We start from the raw sequence: 22,773 nt of genomic DNA, 5'->3' as shown, positions 1-22,773 counted from the left end.
GTGCAGGTCTTCTTGTTACACAGACAGGATACCAAGATTTTTTTAGCTGACTGATCTCAGCCAGGCAATTTATAATAAATGAAAGTCCGTTTTTATTTGATTGAATGAAAATCCACCATTTATTTACAACCATTTAGTATTCATGTTAGTAATTTTACCAGCACACATACAAACATTAACATTGAGGTTTGGAATCAGCTGTTATATTGATGGTTTCAATAATGGCTATTTGAACAGATATAAAAAAAACATTATAATTCAGACACTAAATGTATCATTTACATTTCAAGAGTTTTGGCACCAAAAGAAGAAAAATGAATGAATAAATTAATTAATTCCATTTACTCGATATCACCACTGTGTTGCATTACAGGGGAAATACTGTTTGAATTAGTTTTTCAGTCAAAAAAAAGAGGTTTAAACTGTGATGAGTCAGTCCAGAGGTATGTACTAATGTTCTGTTTCTATTTTACTAAAGCAACCCACAAGATTCCACATCGTTATATCGTTATAATCTGCATTAAACAATTGCATCTGTTCCACGACCACAAGGACACTGTGGAGACAGTCAGGAAGGGATCTGACTCTTGAAGCCGTAGTTGAGTTCAGCTCCGCCGCTGAGCAGCAGGTCGATCCCGGTGCAGAAAGTAGCATCAGCAGCCAGATACAAGGCAGCCAGTCCACACTCAGTCTCAGTCCCCATACGACCCAGCAGCTGTAAGAAAAGACTACGTGTCAATTATATACGTGTCTCATTCACTTTCCAACAGCACATTTGTGGTTGCATCATGCAACTTTCTTGCTGTGTTTTATGCTCCTGCAGCTGTTCATACAGTTGCTACTGCTTTGTGTTATTTCACTGTAGAAAGCACACTTATCTATTTGCTAAGTAAAACAAGCGTTTTAAAATGTGTTGTCAAAATGTTTTTTTTTAGGAATTTACAAGTTCTTGCAGATTAAAAGATATGAATTTAGTCAACCCACAACTGGAAACTAGAGGAAAGAAAGTGTATAAAATAACAATTCCTCATCCTAGTCTCTATTAACACTGTAATAAATGACTAGAAAATAGTAAAGGATCAAGCGCAGAAACATGCAGATGTCATAGTCGAGTATGTCATATTATAGTTTGTTCATAAAGAATTCACAATATGAAATGTCATCAAAAAAAATCATAATGTCCAGCCAGATATTTCATATCCTTATGCTTCCACTCTTCTTTAGTGAGCACAGTCTGGTGTTTCCTCTTTATTGTTTCACCCTGTTAGCTTCAAATACCTTCAGTGGCTGGGATAAAAAGAAAGGTGCAATGTGTAAAAGCAGCGTGTTGCAGAAACTCTTTCTGTTTGGATCCAGGATTGAGGGAGTTCACCTTTACAACCCAATAAAGCGAAAAACAGTGCGTTTCAATTTGGATCATTAACACAACAATGTTGGAGGAACTGTAGGCTACCTCATAACGATCAGTTTTAGCTGCTGCATCTGTTTAGCAGAAGCCAAACGTTTCTCTGCAGCTGAAAAGAACTGAGGGGGGCCATTCTTTAATATTACTGTAATGCATTTTCCTTACAATTAAAGTTGGACCTGAGGATAGGATTTAAATTTAACAAGAGTTCCCAGATTTTTTATGCTTTTTCGGATTAAAGTCTTAATTTTCACACTTCTCTGTATAACTCTGTGTGGGAACCTTTAGCTCCACTGTGAGAACTTGCCTGAGAACCTTCTCCCTGTTTAATGGCTGCTGCAGCATCTGGTGTCTGTCCTGCTAATTCTTCCCACAGAGGTGTCAGCACATTACCTGGAGAGATGCTGCAATAAACAGTAGACAGTATTATTAGACAAGAGGGGGTACCGTTAGCTTTAAAGTCAGTAAAAAATTTTACATGTTAAAAAATATCAGTGGATGGTTTATGTTTATATATATATTTTTTATATAAAAAAAAACGTTCCTCTTCAGATTAAGAGTTTATGAATTACAATTTATTGTTAAAGATTAAGCCAGTGCTTCCCAACCTCTTTGTCTTGTGACACACACAAGACAAAGAGGTCAAATGATCAAGCTGTAAAGTAAGAGAAAATTCCAAAAATAAAAAACTTTCTTATCTTCCTTCCTGTCCCATGAATCATCTCACAACCTCTCAGCTTGATCTGATGACCCCTTTGAGGGGCTCGACCCCTATGTTGGGAGCCATTGAACTAAACTAGCTAACTGAATACAAAGTAGTGGGAGTACTTTTACTTTTACTAAGCTTTTGTTTCCATGACTTTCACTTATAATGGAGTAGTTTTACATTGTTTCTCAGGTTCAGTTAATAACTAACCTAAACAAAGAATTAAATTGATTACTTATTAAAGTAACTCTAACAGACCCTTTAAAAACAGACGTGAGGTCATGAAATCACACTGGAATTTTTTTGTGTGTAGTTAATCTGTATAAAACTGCAGTTCAGTTTACCAGTTCACGCGCACATTGTAGCGACTCTCATCCACAGCCATCGCCTTTGTCATGGAGATTATCGCGCCCTTGTGGAGAAAAGATCACATTACACATTATCTCTCTTCAGCTGAGGTTTAAGCAATAATAAAGACACTTGTTACCGGGAGGATGAACTCACCTTGGTGGCAACATACGGTGCAGCGTCTTTCTGTCCGATGGTTGCCACCAGACTGGAGACATTTATGATGTTTCCCTGACGCTGTCGTAGATACGGCAACACATACTGAAGAGAAAGTGAGACCTCCATCACTTCAAAAGATCTTGTCTATATACATATGTGTCTATGGGTGTGCGAGGGAGGTCATGGGAAGCAAAGAAAGAGTCATAATAAGTCTAATTTTATAAGGCTTCATTTGCGGACCAACATTTTTAAATGATCTGGTTTATAATGGCACTAACAGCTTGACAATATAGTTGCATTTCCTTTTGCACTACGTCCACCTCACTAGGTTTTACTTGGATACTACTGCACAGCATTACGTATGTATCTATCCATCTATCCATTCATCGTCTCTCTTGACATCTTTTTATTATTATTATTATTATTATTATTGGTTCTATCAGTCGTGATCCTTACAGCCATAGAAGTCAGCATTTATTTAGGAAAGATGGAAACATTACTTTTGAAGCCAAAAAGTAGCTGACGAGGTTCAGATTCAGCAGATCCCTGAACTCCTCTGCTGTGGTGTCATCAGTGGGTACATGAGGTGGGTCTGAAGAGGTAAAACAAAAATGATATGAATTACGTATTTTTTTACCAGAAGCATCCTCATCATCACATATGCTGGAGGAAGAAAGAAGTGTGAGACTTACGCCACCCTGCGTTGTTAACCAAGCAGTCAACATGTCCATAATGCTCCACTGTGACTGCAATCAATCTCTGCAGAGAAGAGACAATCACACAAGGTGTAGTTGAACTATAACCCAGTTACTAAGAAAACACAGAGAGAGTTTCTCCCAGTAGAGCAAACAAAAGCTCGATCCAACAGAACGAGAGACAAGTGAGAAGTTTTAAAAGCTCAACATAAGAGACACAAGCAGGTTTAAACACGTTGATTTTAGATAACACACACACACACACACACTCATGACTTTGTCCATTTCATAAGGGAACAGTATAACCGGAACAATAAAAGTTGTACATTACCTTAATGTCATCATCTTTGGAGATGTCACATGTCACAAATTTGCATGAGCCCGGCCCTGCTTTGTTTAACTGTGCCTCCAGAGCCTCACCTACTGCCCCTGTGGGATTATATATATATATATATATATATATATATATATTTTTTTTTATATATATATATATATATATATATATATATATATTTTATATATATATATATATATATATATATATATATATATATATATATATATATATATATATATATATATATATATATATATATATATATATATATATATATATATACATATATATATATATACACACATATACATATATACATACACACACATTTAGATTTAGCTAGTTCTGTCACGTGTTGTCCTGGCACATGGCCATCTTGGAGATGTTGTTATGGAAACACAAAATCACATGACCTGACCCATGACCCACCAGGAAGTTCAGTATTTGTCACTTATGGACTGTGCTTTACTTCCTGAGTTAAAATCAAGAGTAAAGCTGTATAGGGAACTTTCCAGAACATTTAAAGGTTGTGTGACATCTGTGTCACCGTGGGTTATTATGGGCTACAGTGCATTTTGCTGATACGTTTGTACTTTTTCCTAATTTAAATACCTTATACAATATTACTAACCTCCTCTTGCACAGAACACCACTTTGGCTCCATTCTCCACTTAAAAAAAAAGAGAAAAGATGCAACATGTTCAGTGCGCCACTTGCTCTGATCACAAACAAATCCACATTATTAATAACAATACTTACCAAACACTCTGACAATCCCTTTGCCAATCCCTTTGGATCCTCCAGTCACAATGACAACTTTGTTGTGGTATCGGAGGGACATTTCGGCTCTGACGATGAGGAAAAATCTGGTCGTAAAACGCCAAAGAGGTCTAATTATTCTCAGCACGTCTGTCTCTTCAGTTCATTCACTTTCTCAAATCATCACCGTTTATAAACGCAGCTTGTCTGTGAGGATCGAAGTTCACCCAAGTCATGGGGTTTGCTGTGCTGCCTTCAGGTGCTGTTGGTAGTATTGGTAAATCACAAAGTTCACTGAAAACACTGTCAATAAAGTGGGCGAATATAGTCGCATCAACTTATTGAAATCTAATAGTTGCCATGAAAATACCAAAGTGTGATAATTTATCTCATATTTAGCTTAATGTGTTTCAACAAATGCGTTTTAAATTAGACACTGAATAATCCAGTCTTAGGTCGTCATCAAAAGTTGCATTTGTGATTCTAAAAAGTCACAAAACGGAATTTACTCATAGTATATGAATGCAACATCTACTAAGTGCTTTCCGTTATGAGAGTTGTAGTTTTACTACACACAGACACAGTGTCACGGAGATACTTGAGTGTGGACTTAATTCATACCTGTCAACATTTGAATTTCAAAATAAGAGTTTTCTTTTGCCGGACTCCGCCCATATTTTAACAGCTCTCAGCCACCAATGTAAACGTAAACACATAAGGGACGGGTATACATTGTTATTTAAAGTATGTATTACTTGTACAGACATGTTTATAAGATTTATGTATTTTATTTATTAGTTATCATCAATTTATTTGAGTTGTGTGGCGTTTGTTTCCCCCGACGAGTAGCCTACTTCAGAGTCGCACAAGTTTGCCCGACTCTGCTTTTTATTAAATAAGAAAAGGTCTCCTCCCATTTGGTACTTACATAAAGTTTGAACTTGTTTGGCAGGTTAAACTGCGTCTCCATGTATCTCCCGTTCACTGTGACTCTCATCATATGTTCACTTCTTCTTCTGTGTTATTGTTCCTGTTTTCTTCTTCTGTGTGTTTAACGTCATAACGTTTTTCAGCTAAAGTTAAACATAACACTGCCACCTGCTCTACCGGAGGACACTTTACACTTTTTTTTTTATTTGGCCTATTTAGTTTTTTTGTATGGTTAAAAATACGGGATAATTACGGGAAAATATTTAAACGGGAGAAAAACGGGATAGAAGTAAAAATACAGGATAATCCCGGGAAAAACGGGAGGGTTGACAGGTATGACTTCATGGTGAGTCTAAAATAACCACAGACATCCAGGTTTATATTTAATATCAAGTGAAGGCCGGACTGGAAGGCCAAGTTTCATTTGCCATGTTTTAAATGTGTGGACACGTCTACACAAGCCACTATCAAGTAGACTGATGTAATCTAAAACACACGATGACAGCTGTTTGAGATGACAGAAACCAAAGAAAAATACTTCTTATTCAGTGTTCACAATTTGTCCATTTCTTCATCCTTTTTTTTAACCTAATAGTTTTGGCATTTGCTATGTGAAAAGTTCACATGCAACCATGTGCGCAAACATTTACAGTATGTTTAAGAAAGAGTGAGGGGTTAGGAGGTTGACATTTGGGGGCAGAGAAAAGTAGGGGGTGGGGACAGGCAGCGGTGCACTTGGAGGAGAGGTCGAAGATTGAATTTCGGCCCGACAGCATTCCCCACGGGCGCATTGAGCGTGAGAGAGTGCACAAGTGAAGACCGTGAGTGACCTACAAACAAGTTTAACCAACTTCACCCGAGCTGCAGATTAACGCCGAAGCAGTAGCCCTTGAAGGAGCCACGCTGCTCCCTCTGCCACCTCCCCTCCTCTCCCAAACATGACACATGAAGGTGGGACAACATGCAGGATGAGGAGGGGTTGTCTGGACACCATGATGAGGGAACTGATACACAAACTGTCTCAGAAGGAGGAAAAGGTGAGCCCAAAAGGCACCCCGAGGTGGAGGTACAGTAGCAGAGTTATGGTCGCTCTCTGGAGGATTGATTAGTTTGAATCCGCAGCTCTGGCAGGCAGACGGGCGAGAGGAAGTTTTCTACTGGGTGAACTGGACATGGTGATAAACTGGTGATGAGCATGAAGCTGACAGCATGTATGGACCCTTTTGCATGGAGGGTCTGCATGTTATTTACAGTACAGAATATGATTGACAAAGGTAAAGAAAATTGCATGAATCTACCAATTAATGTCAAAACATAAATTCTGCTATGTGTTTAATGGTATGGGCAGTGTTTTCATTATTATTGAATGAAATTCACTCACTGGTACCATCACACAATTCAGACTCATTCCTATACAATGTATTGTTATGTGATCTAAATAATAAAACTAAAACAACTTTTTGTCTGATATGCAGAACATTTCTCAGCTGAATTTACAAAGAAAACTGAGGTGAGATTTTGATTTTAATATCTTATTGATCAGTTCCAAGATATTCTGGAAACATATTCATGTTTATTCGTGAGGTTGTGTTACTGGTCGGTGGATTTTAAGACAAAATTCAACAACTAAGTGAAGTTATTTTCATATTAATAACCTTTATGTATTTTCAAGTAAGGAAGTAGTGATGAAAAAAATATTAAATATTATCCTGTGCTATTGTATTTACTTTCTTTTCGCTTTTATCTACCCATGTTTACTTGTTCTGTTGTTTCTGCTTTGCCAAGTTAACCTTGATTTGTTTTCACCAGAGTGAAGAGACAAGAAAAGTAAGACAAGAACCAGAAGCAAGAAAGAAACAAAGACGAAGAGATGGATAATCAAGACAGTGGGGGAGGTACAGGAGGAGGAGGAGGAGGAGGAGGAGGAGGAGGAGGAGGAGGAGGAGGGGTGCAGGAAAAAGAAAACACAAAAGCTGAGGAGGTCGGTGATGAAGAAAAGTGGACCAAAGACAAGCACAACAAGCTGGAGAAGGAAATCAGTGGGAAGGAGCCGAGTGAAGAGGCCAAGAAGGGGAAGCGTCGGTTGAGGAGCGGCTGGGCTCTGACCGAACGCCTGGCCATCAACGTGTCAGGGATGCGTTATGAGACCCAGCTCCGCACCCTTGCCCAGTTCCCCGACACCATGCTGGGTGACCCTCGACGTCGCCGCCGCTACTTTGACCCCCTGCGGAATGAACTCTTCCTGGACAGGAGCCGCGTCTGCTTCGATGCAATCCTGTACTTCTACCAGTCAGGCGGGAGGCTGCGGAAGCCCGCCAACGTCCCTCTGGACATGTTCCTGGAGGAGCTGCGCTTCTACGAGCTCGGAGAGGAGACCATCGAACGCTACAAAGCAGATGAAGGGTTCCCCAAGGAGGAGGAGAGGCCCTTACCCGCCAATGACTTGCAGCGTCGCCTCTGGATGCTGTTTGAGTATCCGGAGTCCTCCAGTGGAGCTCGCATCATCGCCATCATCAGCGTCATGGTCATTGTGATCTCCATTGTCATCTTCTGCCTGGAGACTCTGCCTGAGTTCAGGAACGAGAAGGAACAGAGAGAGGTGAGGATGGGTTACATGGTGGTGACACATACGAGTGAAACAGGGAGGATTCATAATGCTGATGGAGGTTATGTATGGAACTTATCTCCGCTCTCAACATCAAAGTTAAGAATCAAGATCGAGCGAAGGGAAAGCAAAGGCAGCAGATAGAGAAGAGAGGGCGGGGGTGAGGTTTTCCTGGGATTATTTTGGACAAGAGTAAGAAAAGACGAGGGCAGACAGAGCAGGTTGGATGTAGTTTTATGTTGTGGACATGATATGCCTTGTTGGCCTCTCAGGGACGAGTGCCAGAGCCAACAGCACATTCAGGTGGAGTGGATACTTCTAAAGTACTGAGAAGAGAGACAGAGAGAAATTGGAAGAAGTTAAAGCGGCAAGTGTGAAGTGAAGTGAAGGAAAAGAGATGGGCTTGTCTCACGTTACCCCTAGGAGATCTAAAGGGTTATATATAGACTAAGAGCACATCAACACATAAACAAATGTCTGTATTAATAAACGCTGTGACTCACCGGCTACACACTGAAAACAGCATGGCAAAGAGGCTCGCAGATCAACTTTTCTGATGAGCGCCGCAAAATGAAATTAGCCTTGCAAACGCTCCTGTAGCCTGGAGACCAGGCGGATTCTGGAGCTCCGGGCAGCCGAGGTGACACCGGTGTGGCGCACGTTGGATTTACGTTCCCAATCACCGCCAACACAGCTATACATAGACATAGATATTCTCATGTGATCAGAGCGTTTGACGCTTTTGGAACGCTACACAAACAAAACACAACCTGCGAGCACAGCTGTCCCCACGTGATCACTCACTCACCAGATAGTGCTGGAAATCTAAACAACCAAATTACTTTAGTTAGATTCTATTTTATAAGTTCTGTGTCTTTTGAATCACAAGGGTGTATAATCTCCCATGTGTTCAAGGCCCTTGTCCACTCCTTCGTCACCATCACTCCCTCCCAGAGCAACGTGTCCTCACACTAGTAGAACAAGCTTTAAATTGGACACAATGAGGGGCAGATGTTATTCACTTACCTAGTGGTATCAAACATGCAGATGTTTCATTTCAGATTTTGTCACATTGATCATCATCAGGATTGCGGCTGTTGACAGTACCATGATTTGCGCATCATTTGCAACCGCTATCTTCCCCGTCTCAAGGTCCGATACGCAAAATGATATTATAGTGCAAATGCGGCTATAAAGTTTTGCAGTGCAATTTGTCCTTTTTTTTTGCATCTGATTGCAATTATCCATGTGGCCGACGAAGTGCAGAGGTATTCCTCAATGCTTTGATCTAAACGGTAACTTCAGCGTGCTAACATACTGATGTTTACCTTCACCATCTTACACTAGTTAGCGCGGTGACATGCTAACATTTGTTAATTAGCACCAAACACAAAGTATAGATGAGGCTGATGGGAAGGACCATCGACTTCATGATCAGCTTTAGGAAAGCGAAACATAAATGTAGTCTACTTAACATTTACCATACCGCTAACACTCTCTGGCCACATTATTAGGTACATAATGTACACCCATACAATGTAATGAAATCCAATACAACAGATCTGTCACAAATTCTACTTTTAGGAATATTATAATGTTCAGTTTTTGTTGACACTGTCATAGAGGTTTGAGTTCAACTATGTTTATTATTGAGGTCATGTATTCTTTCTCCCTCATGTTTGTAAATATTGTGGGAAAAACATGAGAAATACCTCAATATCATGCAGACCAGTTCAACATCACTGCAAAATACAACCTCAATAATATACATACAGTTGAGTCACAATGAAACATGAGTATCTTCGTAAAGGTAGGATCTGTCGTAGATCTGTTTGCATTGCATTGGATTTCACTGAATACTGAGTGTAGAGATCTCAAAACCTCCACAAAGAAAAGTCTAATTATCATAACGGCTAGATTGCAATAACCATAAGTGAGAACTGACCCTTTAAAATGCCAACCTCGTCTTAGAATGAACTTTGTAAATATTGCTTGGTTGGTGTAAAGAGACATCACAGCATGAAGTTGATGGACAGTAAGAAACACATAAACATATAAATACATAAAGTGTTGGGGAAAGTATGTGCTGGGAGGCAACCAGAAGCTTAGAGTAACTCTATCTAACTTGTTAAAAGACACTAACGCCCAGCGATTTCAAAGCCGCACCTCCTTCTCAGAAAAAACAAGCAGCTGGGTTAAATGAAAGTGTCAGATGCCTCAGCCGTGCCGGTGTCTGGGTTGTAACGCAACCCAGCGTCACATGAACTTGATGTGTTTTGTGTGCGTTTAAATATAGAGAAACTGATTTATATAAAAGTCAGTGGGGAAAAATAAAGCCGGGGGAGTGAAAATGGAGAAGAGAGAAAAGTTAGCACAGTATCACAGATCTCACAGGCTCGATCAGTTCCTGATGACAGGAGTCATACTCCGAATTGTGCAAACTTTCTGAAGAATGGCTTCTTCTCACTTATCCTCTGTGTTTCCTGTAACATCGTCTCTATGGAGACATTTATTAAAGCCTTTCCTGTCCCCTTTAATCTCACATTTCTTCTTCCAGCGCTTGTTTGGTAAACTTCAAATGATAGAATATACCTGGTATCTGCTTTGACTTCTTTAATCTCTCAGTGCAACAGTGACCACTTTTCCTTCATCCTTTGTTTTACAGCAATTCACCATCATGGCTCACCCGACCATCGTGAACGAAACTATCTTGGTCGCACCTGGCTTCACTCCCTTCCAGGACCCCTTCTTCATCGTAGAGACGATCTGCATTATCTGGTTCTCCTTTGAACTCATCGTGCGCTTCCTCTGCGCTCCGAGCAAGGTGCACTTCTTCAAAGACGTCATGAACACCATCGACTTCTTTGCCATCATTCCCTATTTCGTCACCTTGGGCACGGAGATGGCTAAGGACAAAGGCGCGCAGCCGTCCGTGTCACTGGCCCTCATCAGGATCATCAGGCTGGTGAGGGTCTTCAGGATCTTCAAACTCTCACGTCACTCCAAGGGCCTCCAGATCCTGGGCCAGACGCTGAAGGCCAGCCTCAGAGAGCTGGCCCTGCTCATCTTCTTCCTCTTCATCGGAGTCATTCTCTTTTCTAGTGCCGTCTACTTTGCAGAGGTGGACAGTCCTAACACGTCGTTCACCAGCATCCCTGAGGCCTTCTGGTGGGCTGTGGTATCCATGACGACGGTCGGCTACGGGGACATGTACCCAGAGACGGTCGGGGGGAAGCTGGTGGGCTCCATGTGCGCCATCGCCGGCGTACTCACCATATCTTTGCCAGTTCCCGTCATCGTGTCTAACTTCAGCTATTTCTACCATCGCGGGATGGAGTGTGGGGACACGACCGAGTACAACCACGTCCCCACGTCGCTCTGGGAGGGAGAGGAAGGGGAAGAGGGGGAAGATGAGGAAGGACTTGACGAGGGGCACGAGGGGCACGAACACATGGGAGAATATGCACCCCTGTACGGGCAGTACGAGGGGGGTATCTGCCCTCCGCTCAATGGGACTCTAATGGCAGGGCTTTGTGCTGGACAGGAAGCTGGTGATCACAGAGGGTTACACTTCTACCTCAAAGAACCTCTGGTCACTCAGGTTTGAAAGAGAGAAGGATGGACTTTTAACACTGCTCCACGTCAAGAGAAGGAGCGTACCAGTGATAGGGGAGAAAACACACAACATGTACACAAAGACTTACACTGATATAAGCTCGACTGCGTTACATTTGAAAATGACAATATAAACTACAGACAGAACTAATGATCCTACTGAGACATACACCACGTATATAATAATGTTCTAATATACAATATATGTTGTTTACTCCCTGTAATGATTGTTTACTGAACGTCACTGTTGCTTTAATGTGACTGCAAGTGCTGCGTGCAAGAAATCTCTTCAGTGCACATTCATCTGATGGTGTTAGGTAAACCACAGTGCCATTAACTGCTGCTGTGCACATGCTTAAGAATAGCTACGTGTACAGTAAGGGTTGCAGGTGTTGATGCCCTGTACTTGTCAGCGTTATGGCAGAAATGCGGCGCTGTAATCGGGTGCTGACGTTGAAAACAAAGAGATCTCTCATTGGCTGGTGTTGGTGACACAGTTCGTGTAGTTGGTCCAAAGCCAGTTTGTATGTTACATGCTGCAGTGAAATATATATACAGTCTGGAGAGGTGTGTGTGGAGAAAGCTGATATCATGTCATCTGACATGTCTACTAACTCCCGTGGCTGATGCAACACTGTGACACTAGCAAGCTTCAAAGCGTTGTCCTCACATTAATGAGAACACATTTCCCTCAGTGAATTCTCCGTCTTACACTACGCAGTGTAGATTTAATAAACGTTAATAATAATAATATCAAACATTCACTATCTGTACATTTGAAAGATGGCTGTAAAAAAGTTTCCTTCTGCTGATTCACAATCATTCTTACCACCAATATACATTCATGCAGATGTACAGCGCAGCCTTATAACATCCCTAATACAGCTAAATAGCCGACTGCAGCCATTAAGAAACATTTTGCAAGAATAAAACATTTTTTATATAGTTTGACCTTAAAAAGCCGTAGTGAAAAATACTTAAATATGAAGGACAATCATTTGCATCATCTATTCCTTCAAATAAAATCATATTTTAAAGAGGAAACTACACTACACTATACTTTTTTAAATTGTTTTGACGTCTGTGGAAGTAGTGTGGGCTGCATATATTCTGAGGACAGATGTGACTGTGTATCTTTATATAGTATGTCTTACTTTATTTAATAAAGATCATATTTAACCACTCAGGTCATGAATTTCTGAATTCCTTCCACATGACTCGCTGTGCAGTGACTCGGGGAGAATGTGAGGATGTGTGCTCGAATGTAAACACATTTTAAAAGCATCATGAGGCTTTTCTAAAGTATAATTAGAGGGTGATGAATACTGGAGGCCGTACATCTCAGTTCCTGTCATTATAACAAGTCAGAGAAGATATTGTGGAGTACAGATTGTGCGGTAAGCCGTATACATACTGCCCTCTGCTTCATGTGATGAGTAATCCTGCCTCTAGATGTCAGTCTGCGTTTTAAAACCAGAACATCTGTCTCACTCCTGCTGCCACTGGATTTCATTTACAGTAATGTGACATGAAAGACTTCAGAGTTACCAAATATGACATTTCTCCTCTTGAAATGATCATATTAATTTATGCCAGATGGCTTACTTTATATTTTTCCATTACACGTTATCCAGAAAAAAAAACTTTGACTCAATTATATACTTATTGTACCAAACTAGTAGCAGATAAAAACACGTCATGTGATTGCATCGGGTATTTGACATCAAGTCTACACTATACGTTAAAAAATCTACTATTAATACTTTTCAATATACTAAATAAAGCAATAAATTCAAATTAAGCTCTAAAATGTGTAACTAAGTAAGAAATCAATAACATAATTCATTAAAGGCTGAAACTTTATCATACATCAGTTTATTAATTCATTAGTTTCTCAAGAGAAAATTAATTGGCAACTATTTTGATAATCGTTTTAATAAAAAATAAATCAGAAATGTCACATTTGATGGTTTTAGTTTCTCAAATCTGAGGATTTACTGCTTTTCCTTGATTTATATTGTTTAAAATTATTTATCTTTTCCCTATTTTTTCAGATATTTAAAAAATCAAAAGATAAACCGAGAAAAGTAATTGTCAGATTAATCAATAAAGGACATTGTAAGTATCGGCCGTAGATCAATTACACCGGGTGTTGGACCAGCACACACACTCACACTCACACACTCACACACACCCACGTGTCTCGATGCAGTGATTAAATTGCTGACCCCCTGCTGCCTCAGATGGTGTGATGTCCTCATGTCATGTGTGGGCGCGCTCTCATGCTACAGGACAGATTAGTGCTTTTGTTCCACTGATCAATCAGAACATCATCACAATTTTGAATTTCAGACGTTTTCACACAAACCTCCACATTGTCAGCTTTTCAGATCTCCGCTGACCTGCAGGGCTTCACCTTTACCCTCCTCTTAACACGGCTCTCCTCTCTGACGTGCAGGGACCCAAAGCTAACGTCAGCCCTGTTTGCAATTACCAACAGTGTCCTTATGCTGTCTGGGAAGAATGAAAAGGATTGACGTCTTTCTGGCCATCTGCCGCCCTCCGATTCCTCTCCCATCCCTCACTCTCTCCTGCCTCGCCCATCTCTAACTCTTCTTTGAGAGGATTAAGTGTGTTGGTCTCTCTGTGTGTCTCATCAACGTGTACTATAAGCGCAGCCTCGTGTGTAACGTGTCCATGTGTGTCTGTTGCAACTTTTACATCCAGTAATATCTTTGTTCCTGCGTCTTTAGTCACCAAACACTGACGCGTGTCCCCTTTCCACTGCAAATCCCTCCACAGATTGTACAAAGTTACTTAAGCAGCAGAGAAAACACAAAAGAATTGCAGCTATTTTAAATAAATCTCTAAGATTTTATTACATACAATATACACACGAGCTGGACCTGTGAATCTGAGTCAAGACGTAAGGATGGAGGGAGGCAGTTAATGAGGAGGAAGAGACCGATGACGTTATTTTACAGCAATTAAGAATCATGAAATGAGAGTAAAACTAAAAAATTTAAACATACAACAAAATTAAAACAGCATCTTGCCTATTACTCATCATTTCAGACACCAGACCACAACAAGTAAATACAAACCAAAGATGATATAGACAATATTAACATCAAGATGAGAGGTGATGAGCGCACTGAGGAATAAAATGTAAAGAGATGCAAGAAGGGAGAGATTTATAAAAAATAATGTCTGCTGGTTGTTTCATTTACACAAACCTGTTCTCAAAGTCATTTAAAGTAAAAGTTTGACATGTTGGGAGTTAAAGGAGAAACATTACCTCTCTCATATCGGGGGAAAGATGAAAATACAGCCAGCAGCTGGTTAGCCTAGCTTAGCATAAAGACTTGAAACAGGGGGGAAACTAAATCAGCCTACCCCCACATGTAAGGCTCACTAACTAACACAAGTTGTGGCTGTAGAGACATTCGTGTGTTGGACTATTACTCGTCTGGGACCAGTTGGCGGGTAACCAGTAGAGCCATCAGGAATTTACTGCTCGCAGGCAAGAAATATTCCGGCACTTAATATCCTTCTGTACAGATTACACACACAAGATTTAACGTTTAACTTAATGAGCTTTAGAGGTGATGGTAGGAGGATTATGTTACAGAGACTGCTGCTTTAAGTTTAATAATTTTCACTTCAACACAAGAGTTGAGCAAAGGTAAAAGGATCAACTAATCACTTGCGGATGTTTGTTAAGAGGCTGATAACACCAAGATACTTTTCTCATCAACTTTAGAGAAGTTCAGACACACAGGAGCATTTTAAGTTGGGTCATGAGATGACAAATCAAGACAGTGATGGAGACGTGAGTAAACTAGGGAAACAACTCTCCGTTTAAGCTCTGTTTTGCAAACCAAAGAGCAAAAGTCTCAGGCCTGGTTTTAATATATATGTATATTCAGCTCAAAGTGAGCTTAATGACCACTTTATCCAACAGTTCAAGAGCAGTGAACTCAAAATACATCTAAGAAGTAGCAACGTAAGCAGCCAGAAATCCACTGTGGACCTCGAAAAGCTGTCGTAAAGCAGAAACTAATCGACGGGGAAGCTTTTTGGTGGTAAAAATCCAATCATGGCAGGTCGCTCGTCGGCATGGCGTGCCTCCGATTGTAAGCAGTGTCATCGCTCTCCTCGCCGTCGCTTACTTCACCCAAAACCCTCTCTCTCTCCTCCTCCTCTTCAGTTTCACTCTCTCGCCTCAGACGCTCCCGTTCCCTGTCTCTCTCTCTGTGGGAGCGAGGCATTGTGGGAACCTGAGAGGGCAAAGAGACACAATGAGAACAGATTGTGACTAAAAAATGTACACGTGCTAAATGTTGAAGGAACACACCAGGGTCTGGGTATCTCTTTACCTGAGAACATACAAGGATACAGAAAAACCAAATGATCCATGTGTCTCTGGTGCTCCATGCTAAACCTTACAGTATGTGAAGCAGTACACTGATCGAGCACACATATCTGGTTGATATCAAGACGTAATGCTTCCTGTCTCCTACATTCCCACATTTTAAAGATAGAAGAATAAAGTATATACTTAATATAGCTTCATTTATTTGTGGAAGTGAGAAACCAAATATTTGTTATTTTGTAATTGATCTTTATGTAACTGTTACTATTTTATCTCCCACAAAACTTCCTCCCATTTATCTTTAGACTTTAGCGCTGTCATTACTGTTCGTTGTCATTACTTAGCAGAGAAATCTCCAAAAAGTATCTCTTGAATCAAATTGAATGTGTCATTGAATCATAGATGAACATGTATTCTGTAGAAGCAGTGGTGGGTAGTTACCTGGTTATCGTGGCTGGGCAGGGAGCAGTAGCCCGCCTCCGTCCTGCGGAGGAGGCGTGGTGAATGAGTACGGAAAGGTCGGGGGGAGTGGGAGCAGACGGAGCGCGGAGAGGGAGAGCGGATGGAGCGTGGTGATGGAGATCGGACAGAACGGGACGGAGAGTAAGTATTGGAGTGGGACTGGGAGATGCGGCTGTGGTGGTTTTGTTTGGGTGGGCGAGGGGAGCGGGGGGGCAGCTCGGGCGGTTTGAATGGGTCGATCAGGTCCATCTCCGTGAGGATGGGCGGCGGAGGGATGAAATCGAGCTCCTCCTCTTGATGGAGCATTTGCATTTCCGCCGCGTCAATTTCGGCAAGCTCCGCCTTCGACAAGTGGTCCACTATCCCGGCGCCGAACGAGTCGCCCACCACATTGATGGAGGTACGCATTCTGTCACTGGGTGGACAAACAGTAGCAGTGTCAGCGGTTGAAATAGAAGAGAGCCACCAAGAGCTGAATAACCAAAACCTTCATAACTCCTCTCACAAATGTTTCTGATGAAAGTGAGCAGAGCCTCCACATTCCCCGGTGCTCACACACACTCATACACTCTCCACTTTTCAGACACCTGACTCACAGCAGCCAGTCGACAGCGATGAGCAGACTGATGTCCTGAGTCGGCAGCCCCACAGCCGTCAGGATCAGCAGCATGGTAACCAGCCCAGCACTGGGAATACTGGCAGCTCCCACACTGGCCAGGGTGGCAGTCATACTGGGGAGGAAAAAAGAAGAAGAACACAGACCTTTTCAGAAAGATGTACTTACTTTACATGGCCTAAAACCGTTAGTTAAATGCTGCACTCGAACACACCACGAAGAACGAGAAATTCTTTGTTATACATTATCTTATATAATTCTAAAACTCACAAACTAGGCATTGCGCAAACACAAAACAAACCAGACTTAATAGTGGGAAACACTAATTCTCTAACTGCCTCTCACCAACTGCCTTCGCTGCTCATTCAACATTCGTAGTAAGCTGAATGTCTGCCAATAAACACAATTAGTCCAATTAACTTGATGCGTCCGAGCCCTCAGGGGATCTAAAAGGGTGAGTACTATAAATTTGTTGGATGATTAATGCGTTGTGCTCTCTAGTGACATCGCCAATCTGAACGCAGTTAATGACAGTGAAAGCACTGATATTTGGGTCGATAAAATGAGCTCGTGTAAATGTGGACGTTTTTCAGTCGCACAAAACAATAGTCTGAAACTAGTCATGACAGTTTTAGGAGATAAAACATTACATTTTCAAACCTCCCGTTTAGGATCTTAAAGTTGTGCGTAGTAATTAAACCCTGCTGGTAATATTTGTTATCGTTATAAGTGAAAAGATGTCAAAACTGGACTAATTCAGTTTAAAAACAAAGTGTTTTAGATCCATTTCCACGACCATATGTTCGACTTGTAACAGATTCTGCAGGATATCCCGCTCATACTTCTTAGAAAAAGCGTTTGCAAAATATAATCTTTATATATTACAGAGTTATTGCACAGGTTTCAAAGCAAGATGCCACCACAGTAATCATGTATAGGATTACTAAAGGGTAACATAGACTTAATATAGGGTTATTTTAACTTTCTCCAATAAAAAAATATATAAATAAATATATATATATAAATAAATACAAAATAAATAAATAAAACCTGAAAAGTCCAATCAATAAAAAAACTATAAATAAAAAAGAATATATATAAATAGAAAATAAATAAATAAATAAAACCTGAAAAGTCCAATCAATAACAAAATATATAAAAAAATATATATATATATAAATACAAAATAAATAAATAAAACCTGAAAAGCCCAATCAATAAAAATATATATAAATCAATAAATATATATAAATTAAATAAATAAAACCTGAAAAGTCCAATCAATTATTGAAGTTGAAAACCCTGTTTAGCACCCTGTGGAAGAGTAATCTTGTGGTCTTGTTGGTATTTACATTCATTTCATTGCATCGTACATGCAATGCTTGTATAAAAGTGGTATCTAAAGAAGAAAGTTTATTGTCAAACAAAACCAAATTTCCTAATGTTTTTTTGACTTCTTTTATGTCCTCAGACTTGAATCTGAAGAAAGCAGAAAGAATGCTGCTTTTCATGACTTGCAATTAGAGGAATTATCAGTTCGCGTTGGTCCCAGATGTGACTCCAGGCCACTTTGGATTCTGCTCTAAACCGTGATGTTTACTGTATCTGCGTCTCGGGTCTGAGTTACATCTTAATTGTTTCTGACAAACTGCAGCGCTAATTACCTCCGCGGTATGACTGGGACCTTAATTGGGACAATGAAAAGATTTACACACCACACATGGATCTGTTTCTAGAACGAATCCACCACAGATAGAACTTTTGAAAATGTCGTTTTGGAATTTGGTGGTTAACGGCCGTTGATGAAAGACGTACAATAAACAACTTCAAAGTGCTGAGCATCATTTGTAACCCACGGCCGCAACAAGCTGAGCCTGATCCAAGTCGAGACTGGTTCCAATCAGCATGAATGTTTTGCCTTAGAAACGGGAAATCTTTACTTCCTTTACTGCGTGAGTTTAAAGCGGTCTTTCATCTCTGCATATTGTTAAATTAAGTACACTGCCTTAAACTGATGTATGTCATGTGAAAATATCTTTGTAATGTTGTTTACACCATTACACAATGAATGCTGTTATGTAACTTGGATTACCACATCGTGTGGCTCTTTAAACTCAACAGAAAGCAATGTATAGACTTACACAAAAATAATCCCCCATAATCATCACTTACAAGTATGTACGTGTGGGCTCTGTATCTGCCCTGCCTGTATTTTATTATTCTGCTGTGTTCGGCACATTTCAGCATCAACCTCTGTACAAACGTAGAGACGAGGCGCCAGATTCAGAGGCGTCCACTCGCATCACATGACTTGGACTCAAGTTACCTGAATTCACAAATTTGATGACTTGACTTGACGAAACCAAAGAAAGACTTAAAACTTGACTTTAACAGTAATCCCTCGAGACTTCACGTGGACTTGAGCCTTTTGACTTGAAAATACTTGATAGCTTCCCCCGAGCCTAAAGATTAAAATGTATGCGTGCCACAAATCAAAACTGGAGTGAATCGGGGGTTGGCTTTCACCTGCTGGCGAGCAGCGTATCCCTAACCTCTGTCAGGGGTCGTGCGCTTTCGGTGTCGTTAAGCAGGGTAGGAGAGGCCAACTTTGAATGTTGCGTTTACAAACCACAATCTACAAATCCTATTCATTCTGCCTTTATTTTAATGTTTGCATATTGAAATGCTGTCATGTGACTTTCAGTTTGGTACTACTAGGACCTCCTCTAACACCACAAGTCAGCTGATGGTGTAAACAATATCAATATTAAGAGTATCTTCCTTTAAAACTCTTCTTAAGACTCCCTTTTATCTTGTTATTTGTTGCCACAATTAATATGTTATCTTGCTCAGATCTTAATTTCTGATCAGGAGGCATGTGTGTGGACGACATCCATCATGTGTCTCACCTGACAGTGATGATCTGTCCGGTATCTAGGGAGATGTCATTCATCTGGGCAATAAAGATGGCTGCCACGGCCTCATATAGCGCCGTGCCGTCCATGTTGATGGTGGCACCTATGGGCAGTACGAAGCGAGTCACACGCTTATCAATCTTCAGATTTTCCTCCAGGCAGCGGAAGGTGACGGGTAACGTTCCTGCACTGAGAGAAGAAGGCCACACAAGATGAGGTGCAGATGTACAAAGAACAGCAGCAAGGTGACTGCTGTAGGATATAAAATAGGTAGACAGGTGGTGAAAGACAGAAGTGCAGAGGTGAGGAGGGAGGTGAAGGGGTGAAGGGGTGACGTTGTGTAGAGACACAAGGTGGAAATTTGAGTCGGCTGACAGCCTCTTCCTGACAGCTGGTGGAGGCCACTGTTGCAATCCACCAGCATGTGAATTAAAGGAATTTGATTCCTGGCCCTGCTAAACTCGGGTCATAATATAATTACAGAAAACGTTGATAGGATTACCCATATTCACTAGAGCCTCAGTAATGTGCCAAAATGACAGTTGGTTTCAGCAGCCATGCAGACTCCCAGGCAGGCCGAGCCAAGCCGAGCCGGGCAGGATACAGCGGGGCCAGTTTAGCTGGTGACGACTAATCCGAAGGCTTAGACATTTACAACGCAGGATCTGTCTGACATGGACTTGACTATGATAGCCTGTGCTTACACACATTTGGCTGTCCTGATTTGTCTGCGTAAATACAACATTTTGTCTTTAGCCATTTCAGATTCAACCCAAATAGCAGAAAGCGAGTAGCGAGCTCTGCCAATCAATCACAGTTACTACGGCAGCTGCTCGAGGAATAGATGCTGTATAAGAAATATGTGACACACGTGTTGTTAACACATGCCTAAACAGAGGACTTCCACACATACTGGCACACACACTGGCTGCAGGCTGTCCTACCTGCTAGCAGTGCCCAGAGCTGTGATCCAAGCCTGGAAGATTCCAGAGTAGAAAGTAAAAGGGCTTTTTCTGGTAATGGCGAAGAATATAGCCGGTAGGATCAAGCCGCCGTGGATCATCAGGCCCACGATGACTGTCACCATGTACATGCCCAGCTGCCTGGCCACCACCTCCAGGTCTCCGATGGCCGCAATCTTCCCCGCAATCAGGGAGGCAATGCCGACAGGAGAGTACCTAAGCACAGCGAGGAAAACAAATCAGAGCTGAAATTACTAACTGGTGTTGGTTTATTCATCTTGAGAATGGCCTTCATCTGTCTTATTTTCATATACTTAAATGTATATTTTTCTTTCTATCTTTCTATTTGTCGCTGCACCAGAATATAAAATCAGCTGCGGACGTGATTTATTTATTGTGCTATATAAATAACCTTAAATAAAGGATTCTCAAGGAAAAAACACATTAATATTATTTATTCATTGATCGTTTGGTCTATAGAACATAAAACAATTGTGAAAAATATCCATAACATTTTCCCAAAAGGATATTCAACTCCAAATATATTCAATAACTTATTCAATTATTCAAATAACTGTTAGAACATCACATGGATGTATTCAATTATGTCAGGGTGAACTGTCAGACTAACACCTCATCCATCTCTATTCACTGTCACAGGAACACGCTGCACTGCGAGACGACTTGACACATTCTTGGATCTCTGGTTTCTAGCTTTAGACTGCAGTTGTTCCCCTTCATGAATACAGGCCGCTGTGGGACGCATGAATTAAAGCGGTGTCCCCCTTTAAGTCAAAGCAGGTCCCATCACAGCAGCGGCCTGCTCTCTCCCAGGTCAGCTGCGTGCTGAACCCCGAGCCTGGCATTCGGTGACAGTTGTTTGGTGGAGTATGCCGTGTATATGATTTGATGGATGTGTTCCTTGTATGATACGTGTTTTTGTATACACTGGACTCTGTGTTTGGCAAGCTCCATAGGCTTGTGAGTAATCTGTTTATAGTGTGTGAGTGATACGAAGAAGGACACAATTCCTTTGGTGTCCAGCTGCACATGTAGATGGCCTAGGAGAGCTGCAACACAAGCATCCTGCTGTTTCTCTTCCAAACGCCTACCCTGCACCCCCCTTCCCTTCCCTGCTCTAAGTGCCACTACACTCTCTTGCTCTGTGCAACTAGCCGGAGTCCTGCGAAGCCTCAAGGCGAGCGCTGCTCTCTGAAGACATGCTCTCACATGCATCTTTCCACGTCCCGCTGTTCCTCCCACCCGCATCTGCTTTCTGCTCTGCTGCCAAGTGGCTCCTCTACCGTCGGTGGATCCATTACATTTTGGACATCTTCCACCCCGCCTCCCCTGGGAGCCCACAACATTGTTCCGGGCGCCCGGCTCCTGCTACTCCCCAGCATACCATGGAATACAGCATGTGCCAGGGAAACCCTCTCTCCCTCTCTTTCCATCTGTCCGTGTCCTTCACTAACACTCTTTCCTCTTCCTTTCTCTCCTCTTCAGTCTTCAATGTCTGACACTGCCGCTTGTTCCCACAATACGTGTCATGCACACAGTCTCGCCTTATCCATCACTGTCACTGACCTCTGTGTGTGGTATCTCCAGAATGTCAAAGCAAAGCAGCCGTTGGCCCACAGGAACAAAAACAGAGACACATGTCGTGCATGCTTGCATATGGGCGCACACAAACACACAAGGGGGGGGGTAACAAGACACTGACCACATGATCATTGAAACCATCGTCATGATGATCTCGTTGAGGATGTTGAAGAAATCGCACATGACCTTCCCTCGCTCGCCCATCCTGCCCATGCAGACCCCAAAGGTGATGAAGAAGCCAATCAAGCCTGGAGGAAGACACAAAGCAGCAAACATCAGGAA

The 22,773-nt window shown here is 41.4% G+C and overlaps 1 protein-coding gene and 1 long non-coding RNA gene across 7 annotated transcripts in view; one reads left to right on the top strand and one right to left on the bottom strand.

Annotated features, from left to right (window-relative positions):
• Positions 1-89: 89 nt before the first annotated feature.
• The window catches only part of LOC115011834 (excitatory amino acid transporter 2-like), a 38,607-nt gene continuing 15,923 nt past the window's right edge, over positions 90-22,773 (bottom strand). The window contains exons 7-19 of one of the 6 annotated variants that reach the window (XM_029437069.1): positions 22,613-22,739; positions 20,872-21,105; positions 19,922-20,116; positions 16,993-17,127; positions 4,410-4,516; positions 4,282-4,320; positions 3,645-3,742; positions 3,311-3,377; positions 3,119-3,210; positions 2,616-2,720; positions 2,456-2,523; positions 1,713-1,809; positions 90-715 (exon numbers count right to left, since the gene is read on the bottom strand). In XM_029437069.1, coding sequence (XP_029292929.1) covers positions 569-715; positions 1,713-1,809; positions 2,456-2,523; positions 2,616-2,720; positions 3,119-3,210; positions 3,311-3,377; positions 3,645-3,742; positions 4,282-4,320; positions 4,410-4,516; positions 16,993-17,127; positions 19,922-20,116; positions 20,872-21,105; positions 22,613-22,739 — 1,511 coding nt within the window. In that variant the 3' untranslated portion in view covers positions 90-568. Of the gene's footprint in view, positions 716-1,712; positions 1,810-2,455; positions 2,524-2,615; positions 2,721-3,118; positions 3,211-3,310; positions 3,378-3,644; positions 3,743-4,281; positions 4,321-4,409; positions 4,672-5,337; positions 5,398-7,771; positions 7,907-8,447; positions 8,486-14,443; positions 15,840-16,375; positions 16,812-16,992; positions 17,128-19,921; positions 20,117-20,871; positions 21,106-22,612; positions 22,740-22,773 lie in introns of those variants that run through there. The other 5 variants (XM_029437071.1, XM_029437072.1, XM_029437073.1 and 2 more) reach the window with 5 other exon arrangements.
• On the top strand, positions 6,039-7,241 carry LOC115011835 (uncharacterized). Its single transcript, XR_003832611.1, has 3 exons — positions 6,039-6,613; positions 6,815-6,849; positions 7,149-7,241. It is a non-coding gene; the product is annotated as an uncharacterized LOC115011835 (long non-coding RNA).

This window comes from Cottoperca gobio, chromosome 8 (genome assembly GCF_900634415.1).
Source record: "Cottoperca gobio chromosome 8, fCotGob3.1, whole genome shotgun sequence".
NCBI classification, from domain to species: Eukaryota; Metazoa; Chordata; class Actinopteri; order Perciformes; family Bovichtidae; genus Cottoperca; species Cottoperca gobio.
The sequence above is the reverse complement of the archived record's forward strand: the minus strand, read 5'-3'. Positions and strand labels throughout refer to the sequence as shown.